The sequence below is a fragment of the Meles meles genome, chromosome 14, assembly GCF_922984935.1.
Source record: "Meles meles chromosome 14, mMelMel3.1 paternal haplotype, whole genome shotgun sequence".
NCBI classification, from domain to species: domain Eukaryota; kingdom Metazoa; phylum Chordata; class Mammalia; order Carnivora; family Mustelidae; genus Meles; species Meles meles.
In genome coordinates, this window is record NC_060079.1 from 57,443,740 (window position 1) to 57,467,750 (window position 24,011).

General features: G+C 34.6%; 1 protein-coding gene across 1 annotated transcript in view; it reads left to right on the forward strand.

Moving 5' to 3' along the window:
• Window positions 1-24,011, forward strand: part of NDFIP2 (Nedd4 family interacting protein 2) — a 63,952-nt gene that overhangs the window by 35,009 nt on the left and 4,932 nt on the right. Inside the window, 4 exon segments of the mRNA XM_046028324.1 lie at window positions 2,707-2,840; window positions 7,780-7,873; window positions 17,068-17,192; window positions 21,856-21,922. Coding sequence (XP_045884280.1) covers window positions 2,707-2,840; window positions 7,780-7,873; window positions 17,068-17,192; window positions 21,856-21,922 — 420 coding nt within the window.

Sequence of the window (24,011 nt, forward strand, 5' to 3'; positions counted from 1 at the left end):
AGTCAGATAGAAGCTGTATCACCTGTTATGGCATTGCTTCAAAAGTCACATAGTATCACATCTGCCAGGTTTGGTTTGTTAGAAGTGAGTCACTGAGTTTTATCTTTATTCAAGACAGTTGAGGAATTAGTCTCGACCTCTTGGTGGGAAGAGTTTCAAGGAATAGAGTAAGTTTCAGCACCGTCACAGCTGCCTACTGCCTTTCCCCCCATCACCAGACCTTTCCCTTTGTCATTCTTCTTCATTTCTGTAAATGGCTCCAGGAGGCCAGAAACTGTGGAGTCATCTTTTTGGGACCGTATCCAAAATTATATGTTTTTTTCCTCCTGTAATTTTTTATGTAATTAAATATGTTATTAAAAGATTTCCATACTCCAGTCAACTTCTATATTCCTAGAATAAATTGTCACTGTGTTCTAATGTCTTCTGTATTTAGATTTGTTAATATTTTTTAGAAGTTTTGCAGTTTTATTATGGGATCTTTATGTACTGTCCTTATCATTTTAGTATTAATATTGTGGAAGCAACATAGCATGAATTGAGAAGCTTCTCATTTTTCTTTGCTCTAGAATAGTTTTGAAAATGAAGCATGCCATTTTTAAAGGTTAGATAATTTTCAGTTGTAAGACAAGTGGAGGCTGCTACTTACCTGGGTTTCAGTTATTCTTATAATCTGTGTTATTCCTGGTCCCAAAATTTTATTTTTATATCGGTACTAAAATGACTGTAATTGAGCACAAGAAAGTCATTCTAGAAGTTTGCATCTCTTTAATGAAAACCATTGATACTATTTTTCAGCTTCTCTTAATGTTGTATTTGATGCATCGGCAGGACCAATTTTCAGTGATTATTTATGTTTTTCAGTAGGTCACTTTCTGACTGGTTTTATAGATCTGAGCAGCATCCATAATAATCGTTGACATTTGTATAATACCTTACAGTTTACAGAGTCCTCTTGAATACTCTTAAATTCTGTCATACAATAGCAAGCAATAGCCTTGCTGGCTCAGTTTTATGGATGAGAAAGTAGAGCTTCATAAAGTGCTTAAGTGATTTGCTTGGGGTCATACAACTTAAGGAGCTGGGACTAGAGCTCCCCAGAAGTTAAGTTTTGTGCTTGAGAACCGCTGCCTTAAAGGGTAGACAGAAAGTAAGTAGAATTAAGCAGTGAAAACTAAAGCAGTAACAGAACAGTGCTCCTTCCCCAGTTTCCTCTCTTACTGGATAGGATATTTTTGTCTGTTGTGGGAGTTAAAACTTTTTGAAAACTCACATATATTTTGTTAATGTAAAAGATCTCTCTCTTCTTGGATAATGTATGTCGTTGTTCCAGTTTTTAAATTTCTAATTTTAATGTTAGTGCCTTAAAATTCATAACCATTGCTTTCACTTAAATTTTTCTTCTATTTTCGTCTTAAGACCTAAAGAAATCTGTTTACTTGACTGTGTCTCATGTTTTTACATCTGAATAACGAGTCATTTCTAAGAATTTATGATTCTTAGGCCTTTTTGGTGGATAACGTTCAGTATTACACTGCTACTAGCATTGGAATAAAAGTTGCCCAGCTTCAGATCCTTCGCTCTTATTGATAGCATTTAAAAAATTTTATTTTAAAGTCAATATCCATTACAATATAATAGGAAAAGTATTGCTAGAATGAAGTGTGTTTTTGTGTTGGAAATGCAAGAAATTCTGATGGAGAAAATGTACAAATACTGCAGTTACAATAAGGAAATCACAGAAGTGATGCCAGGCATTATAGTATGGACTACTGTGAGAACCTACCTGTTTTTCATAACGATGATTCTAGCATAAGTCTAATCAGTTTATTGACCTGTATGTATAATTTTACTTGTACTGCTCAAGTTGGTGATAAGTGATGCAAGTTTTTTTTCTTTTTTAATTAGCATTCTACACTTACTCTACTGTGTTATATTTCTGGAGATCATATTTCAAAAATAGTTTAAAGTTGGGGAGGGGGAGAAATTCTTCTAAAAAACTAGATAGATATAGGGAAGAATGAGAAGGGAGGACAAGAGTAAAAAAGAGCTAAAAATACTCAGTGTTTGTTTTGTTTTGTTTTTAGCAAAGAGAAATACTGAATTTGCTGAAGAGATTCAGGCAGTTTCTAAAACTGACATGGAGAAAAATGAACCTCACGTGTTATCAGAACAGAGACTGGGATTCAGGAAATCCCTGGGTTCTGCTGCTTAATGGTTGTGCAATACTGGGCAAATTACTTCTCTGGACCTCAGAGTTGCTAAGATTAATGTATATAGAAGTACTATATTAAATGGTTAGTAGTATGTAAATGTTATTCCTGATATTTTTGCTTTTTGGGCTATGAGATTATGAGCAAGTAAATTAAATTCTTTGAGCATAGCAGTGGGTACAGAGGATGCCCATATGTGGTGAGTTTCTCATTTCCCTTGTACGCAGATTTTTAGAATTTCATTCTTGATATTTTTGTTTTGTATATCAGCCTGTAGGTGATAGTTATCAGTCTTTTCCCTTTATAGTAAATATGGGGCTAAACTACCGTATACAGTTGTAGTAGTAATTTATGTTACATAGCTTATGAAATAGGACTACAAAAAGCAGTAATAGTCTTTAGTGGCCTGTTGCAAGTTATTAAATTATGTTTTTGGCTGTAAAAATTTTATGAAATAGTTTAATGGTTGTCCTTTTTTAATCCCTTTCTTCAGATACAGAAGTTTACAGTGAGTTTTATCCCGTGCCACCTCCTTACAGTGTTGCTACCTCCCTTCCTACGTACGATGAAGCTGAGAAGGCCAAAGCTGCTGCCATGGCAGCCGCAGCAGCAGAGACAGCCCAGAGAGTAAGGCAACTGATTGCTTCCTTTTGAGAATATCGTTTTTAGTGATTCTCAGTACCTTTACTAATGTTAAAAATAGTTCTCTGAGTTTGAGAGTGTGCACGTAGATTGTTTTTTAGTATCTTCTCTATTCCTATTTATGTGTGTCGTCATTTTTTGGTGAAATTGGCCCTGTCCTATCCATTCCTTTACCTCATTTCTGTTTCTGTTTCTATTTATTTCTGTTTCTACCGATCTTTCTTTGTAGCCCATCTTAATTTGTGGGATTCCTCATCCTTATCTTTACCAGGACATTTCCCAAGTCTTGATTTCTCTCTTCCATGTGCTTTCACCCCCTCCCCCATCCTCTGACTTCCTCACTCTAGATGCTCCACCCTATTGACCTCTTCTTTGTTGAAGTCCTTATCTCCCTCCTCATATAGTTTAGATTCTGTGATCCCTAATTAAAATCATAAATTATCTTTTTTCCCTACTCATTTGTATGTATAGAGCAGTCTGGTGTAACTCCATGAATGAACTCAGTGTAGGTTAAAAAGCACAGAGAAGTAAGTTACAAGTTTTCAAATTATGTTTGTCAGCTCACTGTGTGTGTGTGTGTGTGTGTGTGTGTGTGTGTGTGTGTGTCTTTCTTTTTATACATCCCACCCTGGAATTTTAGAAAGATGGTCAAGGATTCCACCTGTCCTATCTTCTCTTACTGTCTTGGTAGTAGAGTCAGTGATAATACATGTATGTTCTTGTTCTGGTAAAAGGAGTGACTGTCTTAGGAGTGGAGAATCAATGAGATGCATCCATGCTATTCTGTGGTCAGAGAAAAGGTAGAAGTTATTTACATTTTATTTATTTATTTTAAATGATTTTATTTATTTACTTGAGAGGGAATGAGGACAAGAGACCACAGAGGAAGAGAGGGAGAAGCAGACTCCCTGCTGAGCAGAGAGCTCAAGGAGGGGCTCCATCCCAGGACCCTGAGATTATGACCTGAGCTGAAGGCAGATGCTTAACCGACTGAGCTACCCAGGCACCCGTTATTTACATTTTAGTGTGGCTGCAAGCAGGGCTAGAGTTTGTTGCCTTTTTTTCTTGCTTCAGACTTTAGAGATATCATTTCAGATTCCTAGGTTCATCCCATGTTGTTTAAGAAAAGACACCAAAAAAATCACTTTACACAAAAAGCTAGAATCAGGTGAGGGACAAAAAGAGAGAAAGATGATTCTATGTAAAGCATTCTTCTTCTGCCATTAGGCCAGAGCCCAGAGAGTAGATTATCTGATAGGTGAGCATTTTTTCCTGGATGGGTTTTTTTCATCAGTACCTCCCTTTCCGCCTGTTCCCACTCCCATATTCCAACACGCGGTTAAATGGAAACATAAATAGCTTTGGGCACGTAAGTAAGGACAGTAAGCCTCAAATTTATTATTTATGCCATTTCCCTTGGAGGGTGAAAGTAAGTCTTTGTTAAGAGAGTGGCATAAAATATAGCTCAGTCAATAAAGATTTTTGATACTTAGAGGAGAGAATCATGGAGAAGGAGAATAGATCCATAGTGTGGAGTTTCTGTCAAAATCAGTTTTAGGTCGCTTCGCGCATACATGGTTGTACATGCATTATTTGCATGCATGCACTCTCCATGAACGAGAAGAGCATAACTCCTTTTCTCAGGGAGTGTCTCCCTAGAAACCTTGGAAATGGCAAATGTCCTTAAAAGGATGCTACTTGACCTTGGGACCTCTGTTGTCCTAACTTCCACACTATAGAGCTCTGAAGAGAAAGAAGCAAGCATTGTCTTGCTTTCTGCTTTGGGAAAAGCACAAGGGTGATTTTACCTTTTGGAGAGAAAACTCTGAAATATTTCTCCTCCAACCTTTCATTGTCATCATTTCCAGTGTCTTGTTTTTAGAAAGTAATATGATCCCAGTCTGAACTGGAACATGTCCAGAAGAAAAATTTTCTGTTTTTCAACTGCTCCTGGTATCACCGTAATGCCAGCTTGTGAAGACTGTGGAAAATTTCATGGAAAGCAAAATATAATTGAACAGAAGACACTTATTTATAAAGACTTCTAAATTCATCAGTTTCTAATGCAGTGCTCCAGCACCCTCTTTTTGGCAAAAGATGATTGAGTATGGGTTTCTATACCTGATTCAGATAGAAAAATGGTCCAATTAGCATTTGAGTATGCATTCAGTTGTAAATGAATCTCACCTGGGTGAGGTGACATTTATTTCTTAAATCCACGCTCATTGGGAGAATACAGGTAGTAGCCAGGAGACTTGGGAACAATACTGTTTTCTACTATTTCCTGTTTCTGGTGTGCAGGATTGCATGCAAATTATGGGATGATTAAATAGATTTATAGATATGAGCTCTTTTTTTAGAAGATTTATTTATTAGAGCGTGTGCACTAGTGCAAGAGGAGGGGCAGAGGGAGAGACTCTTTAAGCAGACTCCTCCCTGAGAGCAGGATCCTGAGATCGTGACTTGAGCAAAAGGCAGATCTTAACCAACTGAGCCACCCAGGCGCCCCAAACCCAGTATTTTCTAATGGGTCACTAAACATGCCCACATCTCTCTTCTGGGGAGAGACACTCTCTTCCAAAGCTGTCTGCAATATAAGCAGCCTTGAAAAGATAGTACGAAAGATGTATGGAAATATTAAGGACTCATGGAGAACTATCTCCTGACTAGAGCCCACTATTGATGGGCATTTGGATTGTGTCTAATCTTTGCTCTTAATATTATTGCTGCAGGGCACCTGGGTGGCTTACTCCGTTAAGAAAGAGTCTTACTCTTTTTTTTTTTTTTTTAAAGATGTTATTTATTTGATATATATGGAGAGATCACAAGTAGATAGAGAAACAAGCAGAGAGAGAGGGGGAAGCAGGTCCCTGCTGAGCAGAGAGCCCGATGTGGGGCTCGATCCCAGGACCCCTGAGATCACGACCCAAGCCGAAGGCAGAGGCTTAACCCACTGAGCCACCCAGGCGCCCCAAGAAAGAGTCTTACTCTTGATTCTGGCTTAGGTCATGATCTCAGGGATGTGATATCAAGCTTTGTGTCGGGCTCTGTGCTAGGCATGGAGCCTGCTTACAATTCTCTCCCTCTCTCTAAAAAAAAGCGAGCAAATCCAAAAAACATTGCTACAGTGAATTATCTTTAATACATCATTTCTTGTAAGTGGGAATATATTGTATATTTGTACAATATATTTCAAGAGCTGGAATTGTTGGGTAGGTACATTTTTCTCTTTTTTTGGGGGGGTTTTTATTTAAATTCTAGTTAACATATACTGCAATATTAGTTTCAGGTATACTTCTTCGTAATTCAACATTTATATACAAAACCTGGTGCTCTTCACAAGTGCACTCCTTAATCCCCATCACTTTTTTAACCCCCTTCCCCTCTGGTAACCATCAGTTTGTGCTCTGTAGTTAAGAGTCTGTTTCTTAGTTTTGCCCCCCCCATTGATCATTTGTTTCTTAAATTCCGCATATGAGTGAAATCATGTGGTATTTGTCTTTCTTTGACTTATTTTGTTTAGCATAATACTCTCTAGTTCCATCCATGTCATTGCAAATAGCAAGATTTCATTTTTTTTTTTAATGGTTAAGTAATATTTTACCATATATATACACCACATCTTTATCCATTCATCAGTTGATGAACACCCAGGCTGTTTCCATAATTTGGGTATTGTAGATAATGCTGGTGTAAACATTGAGGTGCATGTATCTCTTTTGAATTAGTATTGTTGTATTTTTTGGGTAAATACCTAGTAGTGCAGTTGCTGGGTTGTAGGGTAGGTTTATTTTTAACTTTCTGAGGAACCTTCCTCCATACTGTTTTCCGGAGTGGCTGCAGTAGTTCCCACGAACATTGCAGGAGGGTTCCTTGCCAGTACCCATTGCATCTTGTATTGTTGATTTTAGCCATTCTGACAGGTGTGAGGTGATATTTAATGTAGTTTTGGGGAATCTCGATGATGAGTGATGTTAGGCATCTTTTCATTTGTCTGTTGGCCATCAGATATCCTCTTTGAAAAATGTCTGTTCATGTCCTCTGTCCATTTTTTAATTGCATTATTCATTCTTGGGGTGTTGAGTTTTTAAGTTCTTTGTATGTTTCGGATACTAACCCTTTATCAGATATATCATTTGCAAATATCTTTTACCATTCCATAGGTTGCCTTTTAGTTTTTTTGATTGTTTGCTTCACTGTACAGAAGCTTTTTATTTTGATGAAATCCCAGTAACTTATTTTTGCTTTTGTTTCTCTTGCCTCAGGAGACACATGTAGTAAGAAGTTGCTACAGTTGATGTTAAGGAGGTTATTTCCAGTGTTCTCCTCTAGGATTTTAATGGTTTCCTATCTCATATTTAGGTCTTTAATCTGTTTTGAATTTTATTTTGTGATTGCTGTAAGAAGGTGATCCAGTTTCATTCTTTTGCATGTTGCTGTCCCGTTTTCCCAACACCATTTGTTAAAAGAGACTATCTTTTTCCCACTGGATATTCTTTCTTACGTTGTTGAAGATTAATTGGTCATATAGTTGTGGGTTGTACATTTTTATTTTTGATAAATATTGCCAAATTGCCAGCCATAGAGATCATACCAGTTTAGATTTCTGATTATGAAAATTCCTCTTTCCCGTTCAATGCAAATGTGTCAGTCACATCTTTCTTGATAAAATTTTCATTAATCTAATGTTCAGTTTTTATCTTTTTTGGTTTTCTTTTAAAGTTATCCTTTTCAAGTGAGCTCATGAAAAATTAATATTTGCTAATGTTTTTGAATACATGCTTTATGCCAGACATTGTACTAATTGTATCATTTTGTTTGTACAAGTTGAGAATATCTGATTTTATTTCATTTCTAATCTTTATTCTTGATAAAGGTATAATTAGTTTTTTAGTGAGCTGTTCTAATGTTATGTGTTTTACAGATTCAGGAGGAAGAGTGTCAACCAAGAGATGACTTTAGTGATGCAGACCAGCTCAGAGTGGGTAATGATGGGATTTTCATGCTGGCATTTTTCAGTAAGTGATTTTTCATTTCCAAATTGTTTTTTTGCATATACTAGCTGTGTGTGTATTTAAAGTAACCTAGTGAAGAAAGGCAAATACTGTTATTTAAAATATAAATTGTTCCTGAGATTGAACTATATGATCATATGATACAATAAAAATCCTAGTATTTACTGTACTTACAGCTGTGTATTGTCAATGCTAGATGCTGACTCTGTGGAATTATATAAGTATGTTTTAGCTAAATATGTTTTTGCATGACAAATATTTCATGTCCATGCAGTGATGTAGGAGCATGCAGAATGAAACTATAAATTTTGCTTTTGGAACAAAGGACTTCCATTTAAGCAGGAAGGAGGGTTGGAAAAGGAAATATTCTGGACAACTGGAACAGTGTGATTTGAGACACAAAAGAATGCAAACATATCTTGTCGAGGGGGAGTGGTAAGGAATTAGAAGATCAGAAACCTAAGTATGATTTTTTTAACATGTTGCAGAATTCTTAAATCCCTGAATTTGTAAAATGGACTTTATACTTTGAGGGAAGACTGTGTTACAGTCTTTTATTTCAATTCCTAACACGGGGATTGGCAGATAGTATACTTAGTATATAATATTATGACACTTGAATTGTTTAATTGCTAAAATTAAGTTTTTGAAATCCAATATTTATAGAAGTAAATTTATTACACTAGATACGATAAATTTCTGTCCTCAATCTGGTTAAGTGATCAAGCAGTCATAGAATGCTGATTTAACTCATTTTAGTATAAAATTTATTTTGATAATAAAAGTGAGAAATTACTTATTTAAAGTACTTTAAAAATAGAAAATAAGGAAAATACGTATCTTGAGTTGAGTTACTTTTACATCTGGGAAATCATTAACTCTCCATTTTGAAATGTTTTCTTGCTTCTTTTCCTTCTTCATCTGCTGAAGTATAGAAGTAGATAACCACTCAGAAGTGGGTCAGTGAGTGGGAAAGCAGTTACATTTTTCTCTTCAAATTTAATGTTATGCGTGGCCACCAGCTAATGTGTGTACAATATTTAAATCTTGTGTCTTTAGTTAAAATTTGTAGTTAGATATGATGTACCCGTAGGTACCATGGAAGGGAAATTAATATTTTGACTACAAATAACTATTGTTTTGTACTATTAGTCTAGTAAATGTTAATTTTGTTCTTAGTTTTAGTTGAACAGGTAACCCTTTATTATTAATAACAGTCTTCCCACATATTTTGTTTATAAAAAGATTAGCATAAATACTAATTCTTTCAATGTTTATGTCTTTTAAAAATCTTAATTGGAAAAGGAAATTTAAGTTTATTGTACTATATGTAGCCTTAATACCTGTTTCTTAGGTATAAAAATGTGATTTGATATCATCTATATGACTCAGAGCTTAGTGATTATTTCTCTATTTCTATATTTCACTTCTACTATCTTCTTTTTAATCTTTTTTTTTTTTTTCTGTAGATTTGAAAACATTTTGATGATAAAAACAGTGTTGCAAATGTTTGGTACCTGCACACTAAGTTGCCTTTAGGTTTGACCTCTGGTGGTATATTAATGTAAATACATATTTATATTTCATATATTTAATGTAAATTACCTGCTTTTCTATGTTTTTATTAAGTGATGTCTTTATAAGTTTTTTTATGCTCCATATTCTACAAATACTGCACCAGTATTATAAGAGTAAAATTTTAAATTATTTTCAGGCTTCATTTATTCATATATTTTTTTCTGGTAGGTTGTAGCCCAGTGTTTAAGCTTATTTGCTTTGATAAGCATAGATTTATTTGTAATCACTACCATCTAGTGGCTATTCTTCAAATTGCAGCTTGCTATGATTTTCATGCTGCTTCAGCTATCTAATAGCTATTACTTAGATTCTGTTTTCTATTTCTGTGGTTCAGAAATATATTTTATTTTTAAAATTTTATATAGTTTTAAAATTTAATTTCAGTACAGTTAATATATGGTGCTGTATTTCAGGTGTACAATGTAGTGTAGTGACTCAGTAGTTTTGTATATTGCTCAGTGCTCATCATGAGAGGTGTACTCTTAATCCCCTTCACCTATTTCACCCATCCCCCCACCCAACTCCCCTCTGGTAACCATCGGTTTGTTCTCTTATGGTCTGTTTCTTGGTTTATCCCCTCCCCCCTCTTTTTTTTTTTTGACTTTGCTTATTTGTTTTGTTTCTTAAATTCCACATACAGGTGAAATTGTATGGTATATTTGTCTTTCTCTGACTTATTTCACCTAGCTCCATCCATGTTGTTGCAGATGGCAAGATTTCATTCTTTTTTATGGCTGAATAATATCACTGTGTGGTGTGTGTGTGTGTGTGTATGGGTGTTTACACACTTCTTCATCCATTCATCTATGAATGAACACTAGGGGCTGTTTCCATAATTAGGCTGTTGTAAATAAGGAGTAAACATAGGGATGCATATATTCTTTTGAACTAGTATTTTCTTATTCTTGGGGTAAATACCCAGTAGTGTGATTATTGCATCATAGGGTACTTCTATTTTTCACTTTTTGAGGAACCTCCATACTGTTTTCCACAGTGACTGTACCAGTTTGCATTCCCATTGACACCGCGTGAGGGTTCCTTTTTCTCCACATCCTCACCAGCACTTCTTATCAGAAACATTTTCTTTAACATGGTTTATAACTTAAACAGTTCAAGTGATATAAGTTGTGTGAATAAAACTACAGTGAATATCAATAAAAATCTTTCAGATCAGAACTTTTTGATGATTTAATTCTTCCCTTCTCTCTTACAGCATCCACATTTCAGTCTCTTACCACATGTAATCCTAAAAAGTTTACACATAAATTTGGTAAAATAATAGCATGTTGATGTTCAGAAAATGTAAAGAAAGAAATATATTGTTTCTCTTGATAATTTTTGCTTCTCATAATTCCTTGAAGTGTCACAGCAGAATGCCTTATATATGCGTAATCTGCTTGTGTCGGATCTTGTTTTTAAAAGTTATTAAGACAATGGAATGGGAGTCAATTATTTGTTAGTTAAAAGCTAGAAATTAAGATTTAATCCTTTGGATACTTGATAGTCTGTGAAAATGACCTTGAACTATAATGCTTAAAAATGTAATGGACTCTGTTTAGAAAACTTTTCTTCGAAGGTTTAGCTTTTTGTACCATGTGTGAATCTTCATATATGTGTGTTATGGTAAAAATTAGTTAGCTATTATTTATATTATTTATATAATACATATAGTAAAAATTAATTGGCATTATTCTCTTTTTAATTTTTTAAAGATGTGTCGATTTATTTGAGAGAGAGCATAAGTGGGGAAGGGGCTAGAGGGAGAGGGACAGAGAGAATCTTAAGCAGACTCCCTGCTGAGCACGGAGCTCCACATGGGGCTAGATCCCTCAACCCCTAAGATCAGAACCTGAGCCAAAATCACAAGACAAGACATCTAACTGACTGAGCATCCCAGGCACCCCCATTATCTCCTTTTTAGACTCGAGGGAAATACAGTTAAAGACATATTAAATTGTTGTAATTTTAAAAAGGAATTAGACTATTGTTTTGAAATGTGAATTCTGAATCATAAGAACTTGCCAAACTGTCTTACCAAAGTGATTGTACCACTCTGCATTCCCACCAGCGGTGAGTGAGTTTCTGTTGCTCTGATCCTCATTAGCGTGAGGTATTGACAGTTTTTAAAATTTTAGCTGTTATAATGTGTGGTAATATCTCATTGTGGTTCAATTTGCATTTCCCCAAGGATTGATGATATTGAGCATCTGTATTCACTAATAAGCAGTTTTGAGCACCTACTATGGACAAGTCATAAAAGGTTACAATTCTTAAAGAGGTTGGGCATTGCACATACTGAAAAACAATATATTGATTACTTGTTCTGTAAAGCTATGTTTAGGTGATGTTGTATATGGTAAGTGAATCCAGAAAGGGAAAACTATAGGGCACCTGGGTGGCTCAGTCAGTTAAGCCTCAGCTTTTGGGTCAGCTCATGATCCCAAGGTCCTGGGATCGAGCCCACATCAGGTTTCCCTTCTCAGTTGGGAGTCTGCTTCTTCTCTCCCTCTGTCCTTCCCCCGGCTTGTGCACACACACACATTCTCTCTTTCTTTCAAATAAATAAATAAAAATCTTTAAAAAATTGTAATTATACCTTAAGAAAGTCATATAATATTTTTAAGGTATTATAGTTATTTTGTTTATAAGAAAAAATTTGTTTTGGTCATCTCATTGCTTTTAATTTAGCTGAAATGTCTTAAAACTAAAAAATGTTAGCTTGTCTTTCTTAATGACTAATTGTTTAAATGAGGAGAATTGCTTGAGGTTAAGAGAGAAATTTACCGGTATGCAGTTCGGAATTAAGTTTAGTGAAATTGATTCCTTGCCAGGAACTTACTCTCTTTGAAACTTGGTGTATTTGTATGTATTGAGAATTTTTCTGTGATTGAAGAAATCAGTGCTCGTTGTTAGTATTATATGTATATCATTTATGATTTTCATTTGTGTATTTTCAAAACAAATATCAGACTTTTTAAAATGTAAAACTTTTTAAACTTTTCATCTTTAAATTAAAATAGGAAAAATTTGCAAAAATAATAGTTGCCATGTAAGTTTCATGTAGATTTCTCAAGTGTTAACATTTTATGTAATGTCAGTGCAATGATCAACATTAGGAAATTAACATTATGAAATAGTACTAACTAGTTTACAGACCTTATTTGGTTTTTACCAGTTGTTCCATTGTTGTCCTTTTTATAGTCCAGGATTATATATTGTATTTCATTGCAATTTTGCTCTAGTCTGGCCTTAGTCTGCTCTTAGTTGAAAACAGTCTTACTTTGTTTCTTATGACTTTGATTCTTTTGGAGAATATGGGCCAGTTGTTTTGTTCAGTGTCTCTCAATTTGGATTTACCTCATATTTCCTCGTGATTAGATTGAGGTTATGCATTTCTTCTTTCCTCCTCGCCCCCGCCTTCTTTTTCTTCCTCCCCCCTCCCTCCTCCTCCCTCCTCCTCCTTCCACCCTTCTTCTCTCTCTCTCCCTCTTTTTTTTTTTTTTTTTAAAAGAATACCATAGAAATGATGTACCCTTCTCACCGCATCATATCAGGAGGCCGTGATCTGGTTATGTCTTGTTGACGGTGATGTCAGCTCTCATCAGGTTAAGGTGGTGTCTGCCAGCTTTCTTCATTATAAAGTTTTCCCCTTTGTAATTAATAAGTATCTTGTGACTTTGGAAATTTAAAAGTGAAGTCTTATTAAAGAATAAACTGTGGTATTTAATACTGCCTTCTAGGTTATCCTGCTGCACTCTTTATGTAAATGGGTGGTATAATAAAAAGATCACTGGCTATGAGAGGTGAAAGACTTGGATGCTTCTGTCATACCTCTAGCTCTTGCTAGAGTTATGTGGCACTTTACTGTTCTAAGTCTCCTGATAGTGGAATTAATTTTGACCTTGCTCTTTTTAAAAGACTAATGTGAGGATCAGTTAAGTTAAAATATGTGGAATGTCATAAATTACAGATTGCTGTTAGGTTAAGGTAGTAGTAATGTTCCCCTTCCCTGTCCTTACTTGAGCATTCACCTTTTAGAAAGAAGGTAAGCCTTCCTTCAAATCTCATTAACCTGTCTCCCTTTCTTATAAAGAAGTGCACTGGGAAGGTGAATGTGGAAAGTGTAATTGGAGCAACACTAAGCATTCTTTTCACCAACTTTTCTGAGTTAATTGCCCTGCTTCCTGCTACTTGCTACCCCAACTCTTTTTTTTTTCTAAGGAATATAGGCTATATAAGCCTATATAAGCCTTTTGCTTCTTTGGATTCCATGTTGGGCCTTGCTGTGTGGGGAATAGATGTCTTACACCTTTTAAGCTTCCTAATTTGTCTTGGGTTTCCAGGGAAACATGGCATGAATGGGGAAAAGTGTTCCTGTCTTTTTTTCTAGGCATGTATATGTTTGCCTGCCTCTACTATATGTTGTTCCTAATTTTATGGATTTTACACACTTAAAGTTTAGCATACATTTATTAAATTCTTTTTGCCAACTCTAGCATGTCACAATTCAATTTAGAATTGAATGTTTCTGCCCTTTGTATTTTAAAGACCTGTGCAGTTCTACTTGCTATCTTACAGGCCAAGGGGCAGAAAAAGTGAAGCTATCTGTGCTTCAGTAGTTACCAACTTCACTGTTTTCCCGGTGTTTAAGCCAGGTACAGAGTACCTAATGTTATGTATTAGTCTCTTAGAGCTGTCATGACAGATACCACCAACTGGATGGTTTAAACAGTGGAAATTTATTTTCTCACAGTTCTGGAGACTAGAAGTCCAAGATCAAAGTTCTGGAAAATTCGATTTCTGGTGAGGGCTTTCTTCCTGGCTTGTGGACAGCTGTCTTACTGCCATGTCCTCACATGGTCTCTTTTCTACATATGGGTGGAGAGAGTGCTTTCTGGTGTCTCTTCTCTTCCTATGAGGACACCAGTCCTAGTGGATTAGGGCTCTACCTTTACAACCTTAATTATCTTCCTGAAGGCCCTGTTTCTACATACAGTCACACTAGAGGTTAGGGCTTCAGTCTCTGAATTTTGAGGAGATAAAGTTCAGTCCATAACACATTGTATCGCATGAGCACAGCTTCTAGGAATCCATTTTCCTGACAGAGAGCAAAAAGAAACAATGACTCGGTAGGTACTTTTTTGTTCTTTTGTATCTTATTTCTGATGTGAGTACAATTATATGTATAGTAGATATTGGTAAATCTGCTTTGAGGAAAACAGTGTTTGAATTAATTTTCCCCAAAACGAAACATACACATACTCAGAGGTAAAAATGCACTTCTGGGATATTTTTCTGTTTTGTATTTTCTCCATCAGTGCTTCCTATGTTTTAACAACGTGACATATTTACAAAATGATAGAATATTTATAGCATACTGGGATACAGGAATAAGGTGCTCAGGGCTGGTGGCTGTCAGTGCTCTGCCCCAGATCTCACCTGCTTGCTGAGGAGGAAGAGAGGAGCTCTCTCAGCCTGTCACTAAGCACATATATGGCACACTGGTTTGGGAATCTCTACTGCTGTTCATTAATGTACATTATTTTAAATATCAAATTATTTTTTGATCAGTTGCATGTTTTTCTCCACAGATAATACAAATATTAACCAAATAGATGTTGAGCAGCTGTATCTAATAGTGTATTCTATGACCATGGAAATAGGCGCTATCTCTGGTGTCCAGTATGATAGTTACAAGCTCAGTGTGGCTGTTGAGTGCTTCAAAAGTGGCTAGTGTGACTGATGGACTAAATTTTAAATTTAAATTTAGTTTTTAATTAATTGAAATTTGGACAGCCCCCTTTGTACGGTAGGGTGGGTTCCTGGAACAAGTGGAAAAAGCAGTGTGGCTGGTGGCATGAGATAGCACAGATGTAGAGGATAGCCAGATGCTGATCAGTATCTAGGTTTAGAAAAAAGAAAATGTAGAATGTAAGTGAGTTTTATCTCCAGTAGTGTCCTGAATTTTTTTTTTTTTTTTTTTTTTTTTTTTGTGGAAAAGATATAACCTACTCTAAAAGTATCATTTTGTATGGGTAGTAATAATGGTTAACATTTCTTAGCAGTCACCAAGTGCCAGGTTCATTATCTCACTTAATCCCCTTACCAGACTTCTGAAGCAGGTCCTGCAGATTGGAGAACTGTAGCTCACAGAAGGCAGCAGCGAGTCTCATGAGTGATACATGTCACACTGTGACTCAAACACAAGTCTCTTATTTCAAAATTTATTCTCCTGACTGTTGTACTGTATAACATAGCTTACCATAAATGATCAAGAAAGCTGTGCCTAGGAGGCATTAGGAAGGAAGAAATTATCTGAGTAGGGGAATTGCTTTGAAGAAATAGCTTTTTCATTTAAACTTATCCTAAAATGTTTCCTCTTTGTCTTCATAATTCTGAAAAATCAGCATTTCTTTAGGTAATTTTAATTTACTTTGTTTTCCCAATATTTGGTTAGAAATATTGAGAGTAAAAGGATGGGCACTGAACAGGACCAAAGTTCTGCTCAAATTGATCATCAGTTTTATTATTGTTACTATTATTATTTTGATAATATTAATATCTTGGAAGATAAGGCACTCTGAATATAGCTCAGGGACCTGTGTCAGAATGGTTCTGCTACAAGTAATAGAAAACCCTTGGCTGTTTTAAATAGTTAGGAGGTTATCTCACAAAACAGAAAATCCATATACAAGCAGACCTCAGCCACAGTAAGTATCACTTCTGGGGCTCTGCTTTTCTTTGATTTTCTTCACTCCCTAACCCATGTGGGGTTACACTTTTAATCCTCATCCTGATAGCACAATCCCTGTAGCAGTTCCAGATGTTATATCCAAACTGACATCCAGTGGATAAGGAGTTTAAAATAAAAAAAATCTATTGTAGAAATTCTCAAACTAGGCAAGACTATAATAACCTCTGTGTATGTATCACTCAGTTTCAACAATGATCAATTTAGAGCCACTGTTATTTAACCTATATTCCATCCTCTGTCTCCTTGATGTATTTTTAAGAACCAAAAAATGCTGTTCAGAAGTCCTATTAAAAAAAAAAAATGGCAGGGAGTTTTGGCCTCCTGTGATTTTCCCAGACTACTCAGGACCCACCTTTTGGGGTTAAATATGGGGTCCAGCCTTCCTTAAAATACTCTGTAGGTAGGCAGGATCCTGAAAAGGGGGAAAGGCAGATAGGAGGAAGAGGCAATGAACAATACCTTCTCTGGAAATACTTTATAATTTATTTGGCTCATCTTTAATACTGCTTTTAAAAAAACCCAGTTTGGTTGGTTGATTGGTTAGGTTGGAATTCTTGGGTGGGGTCACATGGGAGCTACCTTGTGACTTGGTTTTTTTAGGTGGTTTAAAAATGCAGCTTTACCTATTGGCAATAAATTTTAAGGAATTGATTCCTGTTGATCAAACTGACAAGAAACCAAGCTTATCTGTTTGTTAATGTATAGTTAATAATATATTTGCAAGAGGTAAACTATAGTCTATAAAGAAGACATAATTGGTACAGAGTCAAAAGAGAGGGAATTGCTATTTCCATTGTACAATGAAGTACTGTTAATATTATGTCCAAAATGTGGTCTTTAAAAGAACTATTTCTCTTGCTTTTAGTGGCATTTATTTTCAACTGGCTTGGATTTTGTTTATCCTTCTGTATCACCAATACCATAGCTGGAAGGTATGGTGCCATCTGTGGATTTGGACTTTCACTGATCAAATGGATTCTTATTGTTAGGGTGAGTGTTTTAATAGCCTCTATCACTTCTATCTCTAAAATTAAAATTTATAAATTTATAAATTTCTTGTGTAGTTCATAAATGTTTGTTTCACATATATGAATCAATTATTTTGACACTTATTCTTAACTTTTATACTTATTATTGTAGTGATCTCTGTGGTGTGAACGTTCTGTAACTTTATTACATGAGAGCTTGTTACTAGGTGGAAAAAGCTTTGAAGTCAAAAATTTGAGTGTGACTCTTATTTATATCAGTGTTTTAACTTTATGTGTTTAAGTTGTTGTGAGCATTTCTTCATAATAAGCTGGTAATGCTGCCTGTTAGGATTTCTGTGTGGTCTAGAGGTAATACTGTTGAAGCACGTGTCCAGTTGCTGCACAAATGCAGGTGCTTGGTAAACCAGGGCTGTGACTTGTGTGATAGAGCACACGCATGCCTACTATCTGTTAAAACAGAACATTTTCTTTTGGTTAGTGAAATTCTCAAGGATTTAATTTATCTTTTTCCTTTTCATAACATTAAGAGCTCAAAAGTTAACTAAGACCTCCTAGGTAGCTCTCAGAAGTTTTTTTCCCTTCTGATCCTTCTCCACCTTTCTTATTTTCCTGTTGTTTTGGAATTTACCCTCTGTCTGTTTCTTATCACTTACAAGATGGTCTGTAGGGAGATAATGCTAAGTCCTTTTCTTTTTCTCTTCTCAGCAGCTTGTCCCAAAATAATTTTCCATAACCATTCCATGATAGTATTGTTAGCATAGTCTTCCCCCAGCTCTTTCCCTTTGTCTCTCAAAGGCCCTTTTGGGCTTTTTATAAAGCCTTATCCCTAGTTTCTTTGGGATAAGGCCTAGGAGAATGATCAAGAGTGGTTTTGGGGCACCTAGGTGGCTCAGTAGGTTAAGCATCCAGTTCTTCATCTCAGTTTAGGTCTTGATCTCAGGGTCATGAGTTCAAGCCCCATTTTGGGCTCCATGCCCCACGTTGGACCCCACACCACAGAGATCACTACACTATACTACACGACACTGTCACTTAAAAAGAAAAAGTGGTTTTGTTTATTGTTTTAATAAGTTTTCTTAAATGTAACCCACATATCTCAGTACTTTTGTACAATCGATAAAATGCTTAATTTCTACAAATCGTATTTATTTAAACATTGACTTGTAACTGAATGAGTCACATCCTCCTAAAATTTTCGATAGAATCACATACCAAAATGTCAGCTTTACTTACGTGCTGCAGGCACGTCAGTTATGCACCTAGATCATCACATTGATTTAAAAAAACTGTAGACTTCATGTGTTTCTTTCATTGTTTTGAAGCCTACCACTTCCCAGAGTGTTAGTAATCTTACCAGACCTTGGCTCGGTTCAGACCAGATTATAGGTTTTGGTTATTAATCCAGTGATTCTTGGGTAGTACCTGTGACTTGCCTTCTCAGATGATCAGAACCTGAGCCAGTGTAAGAACAGCCCCCTGACAGATTCTTTTTCTAATTTCATTTTTAATAAAAATATGAGGTGGATTCTCACCATGAGCATAAATCTGTTAAGGTGTTAGGGAGCACACAAAGATAAAGCACAATCCCTGCCCTTGCAGAAGTGATTACTAGAAAAACCTCAAAAGAGTTAAAACTAGATGTGTCCAGTGGTTATTATTATGTTAGTAATAATATTATTACTAACTATAATTACATTATGTTAATAATAATTATTATTCAAATGGATCTCTCTTCGTAGTCACAGAACACAAAAATGATTTGAGGACTGCTTTCTCAACTCTCCTAAACTTAATAAGTTTGTGTATTCTGGAGTCATTAAAAAAAAGTCCAGTCCATAATATGCAACCTATGCTTTCAGGGTATTAGGGCCTCATTCTCTATAGTACCCCTAGTTGAGAGGCGGTTGTTTATCTGGTAAGTAATGTGATGTGATAAGATGGTTGTTTATCTGATAAGTAATGTGATAAGATAAATTCAAAGACTGGGGATTCTCAAAGTTTTTTGAGGTATGTATTAGCATCTGGTGACCAAACGGAACTGTTTCATTTCCCTTTAAAATACCACTACTGAAGGGCACATGGCCAGCTCAGTCTGAAGAGCGTGTGACTATCTTGGGATTGTGAGTTTGAGCTTCACGTTGTGTGTAGAGATTATTAGTAAATAAATAAATAAGCTTAAAAAACACACACAAAATGTGCTTTAAAAAAAATACTGCTATTGGATTAAGGTTAATATGCCTTTGGTGTATATTGAGAACTGATACAAGAAAAAGATTTTTAAGAATCTTTTTTATTAAAAAAAAAAAATAAAGTCGATAAATTTATTGTACAAAGCAATCAGGAATGGGGTATTTAAAAAAAATTGCATAAAAAAAAAAAGAAGAATCTTTTTTATTAAATAATAATAGCTGCCTTTCATTGAATACATGCGATGTTTCAAGCGTAATTCGTTACAAACACCAAATTCTTGACTCCTATTTGTATCAGTGATGCTCATGATAATCCAGCCACTTTCTTGATGATAAAGCTGAGACTAAAAAAAGTTGAATAACTTGCTTGATATCCCAGAGTTTGATGGATTAGAATCTAGCATGGTCTCATTTCAGTGCCTGTTCTCCTAATTCTGTCCTGCCTCTGTGACACTGTACTTTGACTTCTTTACAATGCTGTAAGTGGTAAATGCCCTGTGGAGTGCTGAAAGAAAGCTTTTCTTCTCAAATCCTGGTGTTTTGTTTTATTAGGCAATAAGTAATTTATAAATTTGTAATTTATAAATCATAGCTTTTCTTTTTGTTATTGAGTTCCCATGACAGTCAGATTTAATGTAAATATCTCTCACTGATTCTGGTATTATTTCTAAGACTTTTGGTGTTTTTATTGTTTATTTAAAAATGAATATGTGTTTTGTTAAAAACTAACAACTCTTTTTGAAAGTAGAATGTAAATAAAAAAAACTACTGGTGTTATATTAATAAAATAAAATTAGATAAATTCTTAGTGTCAGTTCATTTATTTTCCAAAGTTTGATTTTTGCATCCTGTGATTGGCCAGTCGACATGTTTTTTACTCATTAAAAAACCCCAACTTGGCTCAGCCCTCTGACTATAGGTATTTTAAAACATTTTTGCTCACTCAGTAATGAGCCCAAAAGTATTTTCTACAATATATTTAAACATTAGAAAGTTAAAAATGTATTGCCTTGGTTCTTTATTTCTTTTCGTTCTTATAGACTCTAAAGCCTATATGAAAATCTTTTATTTCTAATTATTAGTCACTTGATTAAAATGTGTAGTGCAGTCCTACTTTACCAGCAATATTTCCGCAATTGTTTAGTTCTCCCTTGTACATATTTTAAAGATGTAGAAGTGTGTGGGATCTGCATCTATAATAGTACTTAAAAAATTTTAATTTTTGAAATTTCTAAAACCCTAAGCCGATAATTTAGATTATGGTTCATTTATTAATTGTAAATACTTCATGTAGAAATACTTAAAAGGTTTTAAAAAACAAACTTAGATAATCATTAGTACATACACTTCCTAAATAGTGATGTTATTTACAATTTATAAGTACTTTGGTTGTTACAAACCTATCGGATTTTTAAACTTTGGTGGAAATTACCAATGAATAGTTGGAAATAGTTACCAAAATAAAATTCGAGGTACTTTTAATTTCAGATTTGAGGGCAAATCTCCATTTGACAAAGTTATTTTTAGTTAAACCAGATTCAGTTTGGAGGCCAATGAATGGAAACAGAGTAAATAAAACAAAGTAATTTATAGTAGTTTTAGACTAGGTTATATAAAACACTTTAAAAGAATAACTATATGGAACATTGTTTAGTGCTAAAGGGTAATAGGGAAGAATTATCTGAAGTAACTGAAGAAAATTAGATTGGCTTAAAAAAATTTTTTTTAAATAATCATGACATCCAGAGGCTAATCAAGGAAAAGATACCTATGTTCAGTGTCATCAAACTCTGCCTTCCAGCTGCCTGTTTATATTCTCATTTCACAGAGAGTATAAAACTGTCTACTATGGTCACTAATAAGAACTGTTGAAATGCTACTTCAAGGTTCATTTAGCTGTTCTCAGCTCACTGTTGGGAACTGAATACTGGAACATCTAGTCTGAAAATAAAAAGACTCTAATGAGTTGGGGGTCTTTATGTGCCTAGTATTCTTGGCAGTGATTAACAGTAGGGGGTGTACAGAAGGTCAAAAGCTCTTCTTTTTAGAGGTCAGGCGAACATCCCCATCTGATAAGATTAAACTAATGTGGCTTTTGGTGTTAATATCTAAAGCAGCGGGTTGCTGTAGTGTGTTTGGGATGGTAGTTGTGGCTTTGAGAGATTATGAAAAAAGAACTGACATGTGAACTCTTTAATGAGCAAGTTGGATTCAGATATATAGATTTTACCTTTCTTACAATTTTGAAACTGGCTTTTGTTTCTAAAATATTTTGTATAAGTTTGTTATCATATATAAGATTTTAAAGTTTGTTTCCTCAGATAATTATGTATGTCATTAAGCATCTTTTTCCTCTTTGTGTTGTTTTAAGTGCAAGAGATGATTTGAAGTAAATTGTTCTGAAACTGAGGTTGATTTATGATTTTCAAATTTAGGTATATAAATATGGTTAATATATTTATGTTCACTCCATAGTTTTCTGATTATTTTACTGGATATTTCAATGGACAGTATTGGCTTTGGTGGATATTTCTTGTACTTGGTAAGTTTATTTCTAATGCATTTCAACTTTGAATTTGCATTCAGTTTAACTTTGATATTTCCCCAGATTGTAAGATATAAATACATTGTGTTGAAACTTAATGTGGAAATAATTTTTTTACTGTAAAATTCTCATATCCAAATACTTAATATCATTTCAGCTATTGGGATAATTAATTATACATTGCACTCTAGATTTCTGATTGAAAATCCAGAGTCTGTCAATTTAAAAAATCAGTAGTTGGAAGATAATTGAATGTCGCAAAACTTGAAATCCTGAAATGATTTAAAAAATTGTCTTCAGCATTTCTTTTGGAAAATATACATGCATAATTTCTTTGAATGGTCCTAGGATATGTTGAGAGTAGGATGGTTGGATGTCCTATGCATTTTCTTACTTTTGGAGTATTGACACATTCTTTATACTTTTGAAATGTATCCTGCATTATCCATTAATCAGCCAGGCATAAGGAAGAGCTTCATGCCCAATGATCACAGTACTTCTATTGAGTTTTCTTTTTATAAGGCATGTCTTTTTATTAATATTGATGAATTTTATGAATTTCCAATTTTTGTTCTAGTGATTTTCACTTTAGATCTATGATAAGTTAGTCTCAAAATCATGTAATGCCTTTAATCTACATTTTAGATTTATTTACTGACATGAAGAATATTCTCTCTACTGAGGTTTAAAACCCCACATTTCTTTAGTAACATAATTGTACCAGAAAATATTGGCATTTCAGTAGGTGGCAGTGTTCTCATTGAGTTTTTGTTCATTCCTGGTGTTGGATCTTTAGGATCTTTAGGAAAACAAATTCTTAGTGGTCAGTTAAGGTCAGTACAGATCCTATATTCTTTCTCTTAACAATTAATATTGAAATTATTCTATGATTTTGTTAGGAAGCCAGACTCTTAAAAGGGTTTAGACAGTTTTTTGTGTTGTTAGTTGTGTTCTGACTCCTGAATTTTGTGCTTGTTACTGAGTTTTTTACTTAAAAGTGAAAAAATACAAAAAGTCTTTTAGGTATTTAAGCATATTAAATAAGTACATTTGCGTCTAAATATTTTAAGGATTGAATGTTAGGAGGATAGGGCCCAATGAAATGCAAAGGACCACCCCATTTCCACATCAGTACCACAGTCTAGCATTTAGGGAATTGTGAAAATTTAATCCATGGTAAAAATGTTCCTCTCACAAATACCCAGAAGAATGTTGAGTACATTACAGAACACTGAGAAACAATAGCTGTTGAATGATTGGTTTCTAGATAGGAACTGGCTTATTTTAGAAAATGCCTGAGCAGGACAAAATAGTCTTAGAAACAGCAATTTTCATAGACAAAAGTAGGGATTTCACAAATAATTTTGGTTTATATTTTTCAATAATACTTTTACATTTGGATCACAATACCATTATCTTTGAACAGCATCTGGAAGAACATGAGGGTGGAATTCAGAGTGGGAGTCACAAATGGAAGGAGTTAGGATATGGGAAGCAGATGGGCTCACATTTAGCTGAAATTTATACCACTTGCTTAAGTCATTATTTGTGTTATCTTCTATCATTTCTCTTTATTATAACCATGCTTCTTTTTTTAGTGCTTTGGTTACTGTCTTGGAGTTGGGATACAAATTTAGTTTGGGAGTTTGCATTTTAAATCGACAGACTCTTGATGAGGAAAGTTGCATGCATGTATATCTTATGTTTTTCTATTTTTGTTTTGCCCCCACCCATTATCTAGTTAAAAATTTACTGAAGTTGTTAAATGTTTCCCTTAGAATTCTGTGTTTAATAAGTATATCAAAGAATTTACTAATAATGCTAATGCTTTTTATACTTTGCTAATATTTTCCATCTGAAACTTTGAAGAATTTCACTGGCATTTTTATTGATTACTAAGGATACCTGTTATATAAACAGTTGTTATTTAAAAATCCTGTTATAGAGAATACTAAGATAGATAGAAGATCTGTCCCACATCATTTAAGAAATCACTAGAGTAGTTGCTTCCCAATTCTTTCCTGATTCTTCTTATCTAAATTTGTATTACAAATTAGTCTTTTATTATTACTTGAAAATAACAATT